The 13,644-nt window shown below is 37.8% G+C and overlaps 1 protein-coding gene across 2 annotated transcripts in view; it reads right to left on the reverse strand.

Annotated features, from left to right (window-relative positions):
* Positions 1-13,644, reverse strand: part of SYT14 (synaptotagmin 14) — a 194,996-nt gene that overhangs the window by 45,129 nt on the left and 136,223 nt on the right. For both annotated transcript variants that reach the window (XM_044267475.1, XM_044267474.1), the window contains one exon: positions 10,204-10,653. In XM_044267475.1, the coding sequence (XP_044123410.1) occupies positions 10,204-10,653 (450 nt within the window). The remainder of the gene's footprint in view (positions 1-10,203; positions 10,654-13,644) is intronic.

Consider the following 13,644-nt stretch of genomic DNA (forward strand, 5'->3'; position numbering starts at 1 on the left):
TAAAATTGAAGCCTGCTACCAAAATCCTTGGTTGTAAGCCACAGTGAACACTCTTGGTTACATCCTCAACAGCATTCCCAAACTATGTAATTTACAAAGGCTTTTTTTTCTTCTGGGGATTGTTCTTCTTTTTTTTTTTTTTTAAGAATATTCGGTCTCTGGATGCCTGGGTGGCTCGGTTGGTTAAGCAGCTCAGGTCATGATCCCAGGGTCCTGGGATCGAGTCCCACATCGGGCTCCTTGCTTGGCGGGGAGCCTGCTTCTCCCTTTGCCTCTGCCTGCCTCTCTGTCTGCCTTTGCTTGCTCACTCTCTCTCCCTCTGTTTCTGACAAATAAATAAAAATCTTTATTAAAAAAAAAAGAATATTCGGTCTTTTTGAAATGTATATAACAGGTTATCATATCTTCTTGAAAATACTAATCAGGATTAGTTTTTACTTTTCTTCTCATCTCTGCAATATGTACTCTTCCAGGAGGGTAAAAATTTTTTTTTTAAATATTTGTTTATCCTGGGTTTTCTCTTTCCTGTTGGAGGTTTTCCCTTAGGGTCTCCTGAGCTATGCTTGCCTGCTCCTATTTAAAAATGCGTCACTAAAAAGCTGATCAAAAACTCCACACATTTAAACACAGTTTGCTCCTCGATTGGCATTCATGTGATTAGATGGGGACCAGGCAATTTCCTTGGGGAACTCCTAAACATCACTATGAGGTTAGGGTCTTAGCTTGGAAATCTTGAGTTTTTCCAGAGAAGAAACCTATGATCATTACTGCCCAGATACAGTCACAAGCCTAACTCTGTTCTTCAGGCCAAAAGGGAATTTACAGACTTAGTGACTCATCTTTAGCCAACAAAATCACGCCATCCTCTGCTGTCCTCAGAAGTGTGTTTGGTTCTGTGGATCACAGCAGTCCCTGCCTTCTGTGAGCCCTTCCCTAGCTCTCCTCTGCTCTGCTGAAGCAGTAGCCACCCTCCACCCACACTGCTTTCCAGAGCCTCAGCTCTCACAGCTGCTGATGCCCTCTTTGAGCTCGTGGGTACAAATGTCAATGTGTGTGTATTTATTTCTTTAACCAAAGTACTATCATTGGAGATTACAGGAAGAAGAAGAAATAAACATATGTGGTTAATACACTATTTTTAGGAATAAACAAACCATTCCTTGCATTTCCTCCTGATATTGCCAGTTTAGATGAACTTGTTTAATATGTACTAAGACTTGTCATATATTTAAGCTTTTTGAGTTCAATAATATTTTTAAAAGATTTATTTGTTTGAGAGAGGGGAGAGCGCGTGCATGCACGTGTGTACACGTGCAGGAGGGAGGGGCAGAAGCATACTCCCCACATTGGACTGGATCCCACAATACTGAGATCATGACCTGAGCTGAAATTAAGATTCCAATGTTCAACCGACTGAGCTACCCAGGTGCCCCAAGTTCAATAGTATTTTCGTAAATTAAGAAATTAGAATAAAAAATAGTGATAACTGGGGTATTTGGGTGGCTCAGTTGGTTGAGCGACTCCCTTTGGCTCAGGTCATGATGTTGGAGTGTCAGGATCAAGTCCTGCATCGGGCTCCCTGCTCAGCAACGGGTCTGCTTCTCCCTCTGACCTTCCCTTCTCATGCTTTCTCTCTCATTCTGTCTCTCAAATAAATAGAATCTTTAAAAAAGAATTGTGATAACTGGACAAGTATTTAGGAAAGACTTTGCAAATTTATTACTTAAATAAGACTTAAAAGAGAATGTTTGTCCCAAGAGAGCAAATTCTTATACTTAAAAGCAGAACTTGACTTATAAGCTACTGATATGCAATTATAAATGTTAATCTACAGATAATATTGACACCTTAGCAATTCTTTGTATGAAATATTGTTCACTATTATTCACTGCCCCTCGCTTCTATTTTTAAAATGTGTTCTCAAAGAAGAAAGAGAGAGAGACCATGCAGTGGAGAGACTGTTGCAGCCTGTAAAGCCTGTAAAGCCTAAAACAAATGAGCCCTTGAGCACTTTACAGAAAGGTTGCCGACCGCTGCTTTAGACACTGAAATGTCAGTGGAGGTGGCATGTGTTAATCTGGGGCAGAAACCTGAAGGAACAGGGATTCGTTTGCTACATCCTCTGACAACAAGCAACGTTTCAGAAAGAACCTCCTCCAGCCATCTGGATCCCAGAGTGACGCCAGCACAGAACAGAGCCCCAGCCCAGCTCCGGCAGACACACAGCACAATGAGAAAGGAACCTCTGATGTTTACGAGCCATTACAGCTTTCAAGGCCGAATATTTATAATTCAGACTTTTAAATAATCACTCAAAATATATTTAGAAAAAGTTGTATCTTAAAAACATTCAAGGGTTGAGTTATATTTAGTTCCCAAAAAAGTTCTTTTACTAGGTATTTGTATGGTTAAACACTTTTTATACCATTGGATTAAAGGACTTTTACTTTGGGGCGCCTGGGTGGCCCAGTTGGTGATGTGTCCTACTCGATTTTGGCTCGGGTCATGAGCTCAGGGTCCTGAGCTGGAGCCCTGCCTTGGCTCCGCACTGAGTGTGGAGCCTGTTTGAGATTCTCTGCCCCCAAGCTTATGCATGTGCTCCCTCTTAAAAAAATAAAAAAAGAAAAGGACTTTTACTTTCCTCTTTTCCAGATTGCTTAATGTTCCTTCTTATTTTGAAATTTGAAAAACACACTGCAGTAATTTTTTCTTATGGACTGGCACCTAATGAAGATTGCTACTGAATTAAAACAGTAAATTTATCCGCACATGAATAAGACCAAACAAACCAAATTAGTTAACAGTGTCAAGTTCCTATATGCTAGATGATGTTTTAAATTCTTTACATGGATTATCTCCTTTAATTCTCAGAAACATTTTCTGAGGCAGCTTTACTGTTACTATCCCCGTTTATGAATGAATACATGAGGTCTAGAGTGGCTGAGTGTTCCTCCAAGGACACAAGTCAGGAAGAAGTGGGAAACCAAGATGTGACCGCACAGCCTCCATGCTCCCAACCTCGATGCTACACCAACCACCCAAAGGCAAACAGAAATTTGGTCATAAATGCCTAACAATTCCGACATTAAAACTGTAGATTTCTACTATCTGGTAATTCTTTAATCTTTTATGACAAATCACAAATGAGTTAATATAAAGAAACATTTTTTTATAATGTGAATACAGTGCCAGGGACAATGCCAGCTTTCATTTCAAAGTAAAATATATCCCACCACCAAATTAAGTTAATATGAAAAATGTACTTATAATAATACATGCTATTTTCCATGAACCAGATCTAATTCCTTGAAAAATGAACGAATTAAAGTTTAAATAGTCCACTTTATTTTAAACTGTAGAATAAGGAAATATTAGGAAATATAGAATTTTGATTATATAAATTATATACTTTGATGATACAACATGAGATAATTCAAAAACTGTGTGTACCAAACTTATTCAGTTTTCACTTCCTGTCAACTCTATCAGCTTTTTCTGCTAGAAAAAAATGTGATCAGTACTCTTCTGGTCATTGTTGCCCAAAGTGACAGAATATGAAAAGATCACTGTAAACGGGTAAGATACAGTCTATATAAAAAATTGTAGATCTAAGACTAGATAAAGGAATGATAAGACTTTTTTTTTTTTTTTTTTAAGACAAGAGAGTACCTTTTTTAAAAGAGAGAGTGAGCAACCGTGAATGGGAGGGGCAAAGGGAGAAGCAAACGCCCCACTGCGTGGAGACCAAGGTGGGACTCGATCTCATGACCTGAGATCACAACTTGAGCTGAAATCAAGAGTCGGGCGCTCAACTGACGGAGCCACCCAGGCACCATGAGTGTATCTTTAAAAAGCAGTAAATAATGGCAGAATGATTCAAATTAAGGATAACCCATTTCATTTCAAGTTAACAACTAGTCTAAAGGTTTTCAGGTAGCTCACTCATTTACTCATCCTAACCTTGTGAAGCAGTCAGGTCACATACTCCTGTCCTATCCCTGGCGCTAACATGTATGTACACTAGGGAGAATTAGGTTTTTCTCAACAATATCTCTGCATGCTCAACACTTAGAAATATGCAGTTCACTTAAACAGGAGTAATGAGTGAGCACACACGGCATGTGCAGGACGACCATGCTCATTTTTAGTGATAGAAATCACTTAAACATATATGCCTAATAGAAACAGCATCAGGAACTGATCCAGGCTGATCATGTACTATCATTTTTTGGGACCAGAATTATTCTTTGCTCTGAATAGAATTAAGTAAAATGTAACTGTCAAGTGGAGATTTTTTCTGGATCCTGCTATGTAACAGGAACATGATGGGAGAAAACGACTAAGAAAAAATTAAAGGCTGCTTCTGTTGGCTATTTCTTTTGTCTGTAAGTGGTAAGTCCCAAGAACGACCTCATTCAATGTTACTGTTTGTTACTTACCAGCCTCCTACCACATAAACACCAGCACAGTGGATACAACTCTACTCTTACTGCTCAACAACCCAGAAGAAAGGGACTGCCTCATCATCATGTACTAAAGTGCAACTTTAAAGGGAAGTACATGGAACTCCCAGCTGGCATTAATGAAGAAGGTATGTATTCAGGATGTCTACTACCTAGACTCTCCAAAAGAATTTTTTTTTTAAAGATTTATTTATTTATTTGACAGAGAGAGATCACAAGTAGGCAGAGAGGCAGGCAGAGAGAGAGAGATGAGGAAGCAGGCTCCCTGCTGAGCAGAGAGCCTGAAGTGGGTCTCAATCCCAGGACCCTGGGATCATGACCTCAGCCAAAGGCAGAGGCTTTAATCCACTGAGCCACCCAGGCGCCCCAAAAGAATTATTTTTAAAAATAGCAGTCAATATTTATAACTTGAATGTTAAGTATCTTTCCATGATGTTTCTGTAAAGTACATTACCCCTTCTTGCTAATGCACTTTAGAATGTTCTTAATTATAGAATATGCTTCCCTCTTGAACCTAAATTTATCTGTCATAATCCTCATGCCACTCTAAATTGATCAAATAGTACCGTCTTTCCATAAAGCATTTGTTAATTTCTCTCATTAGTATTACAAATAATTGAAATCAGTATCTTGGAAAAGTTAATTGCATAAAGTAAAATATAGGAGAAAGGAATATAATATATGTGCCTAAAGCTTATTCTTTAATTTTCTGGCTTATTTAAAAAAACAAACAAACAACTAACAAACATGAAACAAGAATGAAGTACGTATTGGTCCAGTGGTTTATAGTTTAGTCTTGGATGGTTCAATGAAATGAATCCCAGTTGAATTGATGTTCTTTATTCCCTATATTCAATATACAGAACAAATAGTTTAACCACTGAGATTTCAGTTTCTCCCACTCAATTTTCCTGCATGTTCAAAATTTCTTGAGACATAGGATTTAAACTTGACTTCTTTTCAGTCTTATATAAAGTAAGAATCTGATTTAAACAAAAAGCTTCCTTTTAGGCTCTAATTTCACTTCTTTCACTGAAAGATTTACCTGATAACAATTCTTCATGTGAGACTAGAGTTATTCCTCTCCACTGATAATATATGCTCAACTACTTTGAATAGCTGTCTCTAAATAGGTCTGTAACTATTTAGTTTTATACTAAAGTGAGCCATGAATCGTGTAAGTGTTATCGTCTAGGGACCTGAATTGCACACATGCAGCTTTCTCCTTCTACTAGTAACTGTTAACTGTGATCATTAGTTTATCATGAAGTATATACTTTAAATTGCTTTAGGATGAAGAAGTGTAATCTACATTGAGAAAACGTAAATTTCTGACAAGGTAGTATGTGAACGTAGTGAATATGAAAATAGGAGAAGCCAAGTTTTAAAAGACATTTGCTAATAATACAGACTAAAGTATGATTCTTAGGGGGACAGACATTTCAATTACAGAGTATAAGCAATAATTTACCTGTCTTAAAAATAAAAGTCACAGTATAAATATCAAAGTAAATTAATTCAGTCTAGTAACAAAAAAAAGAAAGGCTATTTTTGAGATACAGAAAATTTTAGGAATTAAAGATTGAAAGTGCAGGTTTCTAAAAGAAGATCTTCATTTCAGTAAGTCATGAGGAAGGCTGATCACTCTACAAGACTGTGGCATTAAACTCTTGAATGGGGAATTATATGAATATATATATATATATATATATGAACATATGTTGATTATTATTTAGAAGCAATACATTGTGATGTGTTCCTACTTAGTTACTCTAAGATCATGATTATTGGATTCTAGGTCATAAAAGATTCCTAACAGAGCTATTTTAAGGATATTGATACTTACCAGGGTATGGGTCTTAGTAAGAATTTCAGAACTATCAGGTTTACCTGAATATGTTAATGAAATCAATTTAACAAGTATTCACTGAACACCTATATTCTAGGTTCTGTGAAAAGTAAGTATAACTAAAATCATTTAAGTCAAACAGACAGACTCTATTCTCAAAGTATTTAAAATCTAGAAGGAAGACATAGAACAAATTCAATAACAAGAAAATGTATGACTAGCCGCAGAAACAAGCACCAGAGGCAATAACTGAGAAATAATATGTACCACACGCACCCACTCACCCACCCACCTAACCAACATTCACACAGCAATAACCAGTACTCGCTACTTGGTCTACAGAGACAGATAAGATCAACTAATTTAAATTTGTATTAGAAACAGTCTAACAAATTTCTATAAAGATGAGATTTAAATTAGACTTTAAATAACATCTGAGATTTAAGTAGATTCAAATTATAATCGGGACTGACATTTTAGAACACTCTAAATGAAGGCAAATCCCTCATGACATTGGCCAGGTCTCTTGCTTTATCACCCATTCTGTTATTCTCTGTATTTCTTCACTACCACAAACTGCCATCACATTCCTCCTTATCTGAATTTTTTCACTATGCCTTCTGGTCCTCCTGATCTATGATAAACTCCTCGGGAACCTTAGTTTCTTCTCTGAACCCCAACATCTTACTTCAACCCAAATCCAACTCTTCCCTGAGGATACATCAACCTCTGCAGACTTCTCCTGGTCACACCCTCACACCTGAAATGCCACAGGGTCAAAAAGCACCTAGTAAGTAGCTCTAGCCTTACAACTTCAGTTTCCTTGTGATTTCTGTTGTCTCAAGACTGAAATCAAAGTTTCAGCTGGGCGGGGCCTTTCTTACCTGAAGGCTCTGGCCGAGCATCTACTTCTAAGCTCCTTCGGGATGTTAGCTGAATGCAGTGCTTTGCAGTTGGGGGACTGGAGCCCCCCATTTTCTAGCCAGTCGCCCTGCGTACATTACGCTAACTAAATACTGTCTGTGCAAGGAAGGGTTGTGAATGTCTGTGCGAGACAGAGGGAAGATTATCGTTAAGAAATCTGGGAGGCTGAATGAGAAATACGACTGGGCTGAGGAAAGGAGGAGAGGCTGCCGCCGGCAACTGGCACACACGGTAGTAATGCGGAGCCAAAAATGCAGGTGAAGAGGGTGACTGGGGTTCTCGCCTGGGGAGGAGTGCCATCGGCACGCCGCTGAGCAGAAGAGAAAAATTCCAGTTATAAGAGGGATACACCACGGTAGGAAGGGTAACAACACTCCAGCTGTTGAGTATGGCCTAAGAGATCACTTAAACAAGTAAACAATAGACCGTATGGCGATTTCAACATTTTTCAGCAGGGTTCTGTCTGAAATCACTGGCAGCTAAGTCTCAGTGGAATAGCAATGTCCTAAAGGAATCGGGACGACTAGAGAACAGGCTTATGGGGAAGCTTCTGAAGAACAAAAGCGAAAGCCATCCTGCAGGACTGGCCTGGGAGGACATCGTGCTGCCGCCCCCATTGGACACTTACGGGCCCAACTCCTGCAACGGTCGCTGTCTAGCACCAATACTGCTTCTGCACCTGCAGAGCTGTTTGGGAATTACTGCTGATCCTGAGGACCAGACTCCTCCACTCTCGGCCTCACGCAGGCATGAGGGGGGCGCAGCACCTGCTTCTCTGCTCAGTCTGCCCTGAGGTTTCCTGGAAATGAGTCAGAGTCGCAGAGCCCAGGGAGCATGGCTCCTGCTCTAGCTACCAGACAGACTGGGAAAGAACCTTATAGTTGACCTGTAGGGGGTGGGACTAGTAGTTGGGGCTTTCTCAGACTTTGGAAGATGGTTGAAAAGATAGGGAAGAGTAAGAAAACATAATCAGTGCCTGAACAAAACATAACACATTTAGCACATAAAACTCATCTGAAATCCACCTGTTTGTGTTCTTACCTAACATCTTTCCCAATATAAATTAGTAGAATTGCAGTATCAGAGATAGATGGGACATTTGGTTTAATGCCCTCCTTTTACTAATGAGAAACCTGATGCCTAGAGGCTAGATCATTTATCCAAGGTTATAACCACAACTAGTTAGAAAGAACTCATGTTTTTCAACAGGAAAGAAGACAAAAGGGAAGAACAATTAAATACAGGCATTAAATTTGAAAAGTGTGACAATGTAGAGAAAAAAATTCTCCAAGAGCAGAAGATGGATAGTTTTATTCAGATTTAAATATTATGTCTTAGAAGCTGTCTGTCTGGCACGCTTTTTGGTGACCATGCCTCAAATTTATTGTCCCGGTTGTCAGAAACACAGAACTGATGCTCATAAGCTAATACATGTTATGTACAGAAATAATTAAGTTTGACCACAGATAAAACCAAATTATTTTCTATGGCTTCATTTTCTTTGTGAAATGAATATAATTAACATAGAATTGGGAACAGATAATTTGAAGTAAATAAACACAAAATACATACCTTGTGATGATATAGTCATTCTCTTCTAATTTAAATCAGGTATTTCTCTAAAAGAATGTATTTTCCACAGATTAACTAGTCATCACTCAGACCAAATCATGAGAAAGTTTAAAATCCTATTAAGAACTGCAGACTATTCAATTTTATAAAAAAAAAATTATCTTTCTCCCCTCTGGAATATTGCCTGGACTTCCTTTTTTCTCTTCTCTGATAAACTGATATTATATTTTTAAAAAGGATATTTCTCCAAAATGGTTAGTCTGCAATTTAAAGTTATAACAAGTTATCAATAAAGGCTAACTATGATCCTATAAACCAGTAGGGATATACCATATTTATTATCACCTTTTGGTTTTAAATATGTTTTAAAATCATCTAGCTAAAACGGGATAGTGAAAAAAAAAAAACAACAACTATTGTGAATGACTGTCCTATAAGATCAAATGTTGTCTGGTATAAATTCAGTGAGGCTCTGATTCTGGACTTGTGCTTTAGAAGCTTAAAAAACTCTAAAATACACTTTCATTTAAAGACACACATCCATTTTAAAATCTCTGTATTTGTATTATAAAAATGCTCTTAATTCAATATAACACCGGGAGGAATAAATATAATTCATAATTTATACTTATAGCCTAGGACAGATTTTTCTCACTATCTAAATAACTACGTGGCATAGTGTATCTTCCCAGTTTAAAGTAGTTCAGCTCTCCTGTGCTCTGCAATGTCTTGCGGGAGGTTAGTTACAAATATGGAGAGACAGAGAGAGAGAGCTGTAGGTGCTAAGAACCTGGAAGGAAAGAAAAGAAAAGGGAGAACACCTCACAGACCAAACTTAAGTATTCTCCCAGAGATACTGCAAAATCTTTTTTTAAAAAGGGTGCAGAGCATAACAAGGCCAGGTCTTCTTTTGAACCTTTAAAAATAATTTCATAGGAGCTCTGGAAAGATAATCAGTTATGAGCTCGGCAGTAGTACGTAGTCTAAAAAAGCAAATAATTTCTGCAGTATAGTAAGTAAGATATGGGGCTAGATCTTGCTATATCACTTAGTTTTAACCTGGAAAGAAAACGATAAATTCTGCAAGGAGTTCACTTTGATGTCATAATCAATCATCTAATAAATATTTAACAAGAACGAACATGTAATTCGTTCTGGACCTGACTCTGTGAAGGATAAAATACATAAAATGAATCACATATAATCTTCAAGGGCAACTTTTATAGAATGAGAAAAAATTATACCTACCTATCCAGGGCTTAGAAATTTTGTAAAGGTATGATTATTACATAAAAAAAATTGAAAAAGTTGATGGATTAATCATGGATTTTAAAAATTATGGATGTTACATACCACGACATAAATCGTATTCAGGCTATTTGATCAGATACTCACAGAATGATTGTAAGAAGGTTCCAATATCACAGGTAATGACATTTTCCCTTGAAGATTCAATTTTGTTAAATAAAAAATCTTTTCCCCCACAATCTTTTCTTTTTTCATGCGATGTACACCATACAGTCTAAACCGAACAGCATAATTTCCAATCATCTCAGATTCAACATGATTAAATTTGAATGTTTCTGTGAAGACAGGGCATGGTCCTCTCTGGATGCTGGTTTTTGCTCTCTGTTTCTTTATAGGTAGAAGAACAAGGTGTACTTGCCATGAGTTGCCACCTGTCCTGTTATATGTTGGGATATCTGTGACAGCTGTCACTGTTACCAGAAGCTTCTGTTCTTGAGAGTCATAGTCAAAAGTCACATCCAGTGTGCCATATTTAGCTTCTGGCTCAGGATCAAAAGGTTTAGGAAGCTGTGAAGAAGATCCTTGAGCTGACATATCCTGAGAAAAGCAAATTTAAATGTTTTCAGTTTTTAGCTCTAGTATTTAAACTAGCATGTAAATAAATACCTGACATTTCTTTAGGAAGATGATATGGAAACTGTCTTGATTTGCTGTCAGAAAGAAAGAAATAGTAATTAACAGTCAACTACAATCAAAAGCTACTCTACAGGACCAGGACAGTAAAAGTGGTAGCTTTAACTCAAAAACTTAGTATAACAAAGACAAAGAATTTAGTATCCTCCAATTTTAAGAAAGTCGGATCTATGTCTTTATGATGAGAATTGAAAATATATATTTCAATGTGTATCTCTCTTCCTTTTGTAGGAAACCACTACATTTTATTTCCAACATTGAAAACAACGTAACTGCCAGCTCCATCTGAGGCTGGTGAGAGAGAGAACATAAATACGAGCATAACGCGATCGAAAAATGTGGCCCCATTTTCAGTTTGTTCTAAAAGGCCCACATCTGTAATAGAATGTAAACAAACATATTAAGGATTGGAAATCAATGAAAATGTGAAATATGAAAGGATAAATCCAAAGGCCTCAAAAATAACTACAGCCAAACACCACTTCTCCATAACGCACACACATACTCTTTACACTTGAACTTCTAATCTGAATTTAAAACCATGTATTACTTCCTAATGTCAATTACTATTGAAAATTGCTGACTACATACTTCAAAAGTTCAAGAAGGGCTGAAACTATACATGTTGATTATGAGATTGAAAGAAATTATACTCATTCTACCGGGAGCTATCTCAAATTCCTGCCAGTCTAACTCTCTGGAATGTTCCAGGAGTGTTGTCTAGTTACCAACAGTGCCAAACCCAGGTCTTCGACCTTTCAACTATACCACTTTGCCCCTTCAAGTATCTTAATAAATCTTAAATGTCTTTAATTTTGAAACGTGGACCAGTTTTACAATTTTCTGTTTCTGAACGTGTCCCTAGTGCCTAGGGTAGTGTCACTACTACTAGTCCCAGTCTTCCCTTTTTCCATTTCTGAGAAGAACCGCCTAAGTTTTAGGCAGAAAAACACTGAATGGCAAAAGCCTATATTTCAAAACTTGCCTTATGGCAGACATGCTGACGAGACTCGGCCTTCGTCAATGGGGGAGCAAACAGAAGTTATGCCTGAAACTTCCAGATCAGGTTTACATAAGATATTACTTGCCCTTCACTCTCTTAGTCTTCCCACAAGCAGTTACACACGTAGGATGTGTGCCTGGACCTTGCGGACTAGCACAGTACATCAGGGGACGGCAGAGTGACAAAAGCCAACAACAGGGACATCAGAACCCTGAGCCCCTGAATGGTATTGTAGAGCAAAGTCACCTACTCACCCTGAACTGTCTTTAAATGAAAGACAATCTTTGGTGGTTTTTAGCCACTGTGCTGGTCTCTTATTACAGCAGCTTAACACATACCTAACTATTATACTATGAGCCTGGCTATACTTTGGGTGCGTGTGTGGGTTCTGTAGAGAACCAAAAACACTCAGGTCTTTTACGTAAAATCTGACATGTCTACCTACGGTGACCTGCGTGGTACTATGCATGAAAAGAGAGATAACCAATGAAGAACAATACTTGGGGAGAGGCAACAAACTCTTAAAGAAGAATTCAGGATTTTTAAAATGGAATATGATGAAATCAGGGTAAACATATTCTTACTGTCAAAAAAACTGACAGCTTAGAGCAAAATGTTTTAATGTATGCCACTTCATAATTGGCAATCAAAGATGATTAATTACATGGTTTTGATTTTTCAAAGAAATACTTTCTAAAATAGTATCATAACAGCTAGGATTTTCAAGGAAGTAAGAAATTTCATAAGGTTCCAGAGAGGGCTAAAAGGCAGACCTTTACAGATAAAAACTACTATTTGTGTTCTGTAACAGGCAGCTAGAAAATAATTCTTCCTTTCAAGGAGTCTGAATTAAAGTTTTGAACCATTGCTAGCTAGTAATAAGTTGTCAATAGAATTTGTGACCTCCTTGTCAGGGAACTTTCCGGAATCCTCAGTCCTATCTCAGTTCAGTCATGTATGTGAATGAGCTCTAACACACTATATTCTGGATAAACCAAAGGAAAGTAAGAATTTTCTATTTGATAAATAATATCTATCAAAGGAACAGTAGGAAGCAAAATAAACTTGAAAAAACAGAAGATTGGGCTTTATACTAACAGAGGCTATAAAAGCATCTAGATACTGATATAATGTGCACTTGCTGTTTTGTTTGAATATATTCAATTCTGCTATAGAGGCACAAAAACAAGCAGCATACAAGAGACTCATCAGTGTTAACAGAGCAAGCTGGCGATTTCTGAAATATGGGTAAAAACGCAAAGGCTGTATTAACTATAAATAATGAATCAGGAAGTAACTTGAGAGGCAAAATTCAGAAGAGTAACTACAATACAGTACAGTAACTACAGATAGTAACTAAGTTAATAACATGGACTATATGCCCAAAAGAGGCATAATAAATCAAAAATATTCTAGAACAAATGGTACTATCTTGAGAAAGGCATGTAAAGCCCAAGCCATGATGACGTCACCTCTGAGCTAGAAGTAGCTGTATCAACCGTGTGCTCCTTAGATCGAAGTGCGTATAAAAAGGCTAAACTGGCAAGTTTCACTGATGACCAGGAGTACTTGTCCCTGAATCTCTTCCAGAAAACAAAGTTTTGGGCCCTTGGCAGCCCCCCTTCAAATCTCAACTCTTGGGGTACCCAGCTGGCTTAGCTGGTAGAGCATGTGGCTCTTGATCTGGGGGTTCGTGAGTATAAGCCTTGCACTGGGGGTACAGATTACCTAAAAAACAACAACAACAACAAAAAACTCAACCGTTGCCCTTATTGCTGCACCATATAAAGGGAACACTGGGAACACTGATGGGGCATAAAGAGCGACAGTGACATATGGGCATGCCTTAAATCAAGGCTCACGCAGTGTGTTCCTGTCACCTGTACCTACAG

Source organism: Neovison vison, chromosome 10 (assembly GCF_020171115.1).
Source record: "Neovison vison isolate M4711 chromosome 10, ASM_NN_V1, whole genome shotgun sequence".
Lineage (NCBI taxonomy): Eukaryota > Metazoa > Chordata > Mammalia > Carnivora > Mustelidae > Neogale > Neogale vison.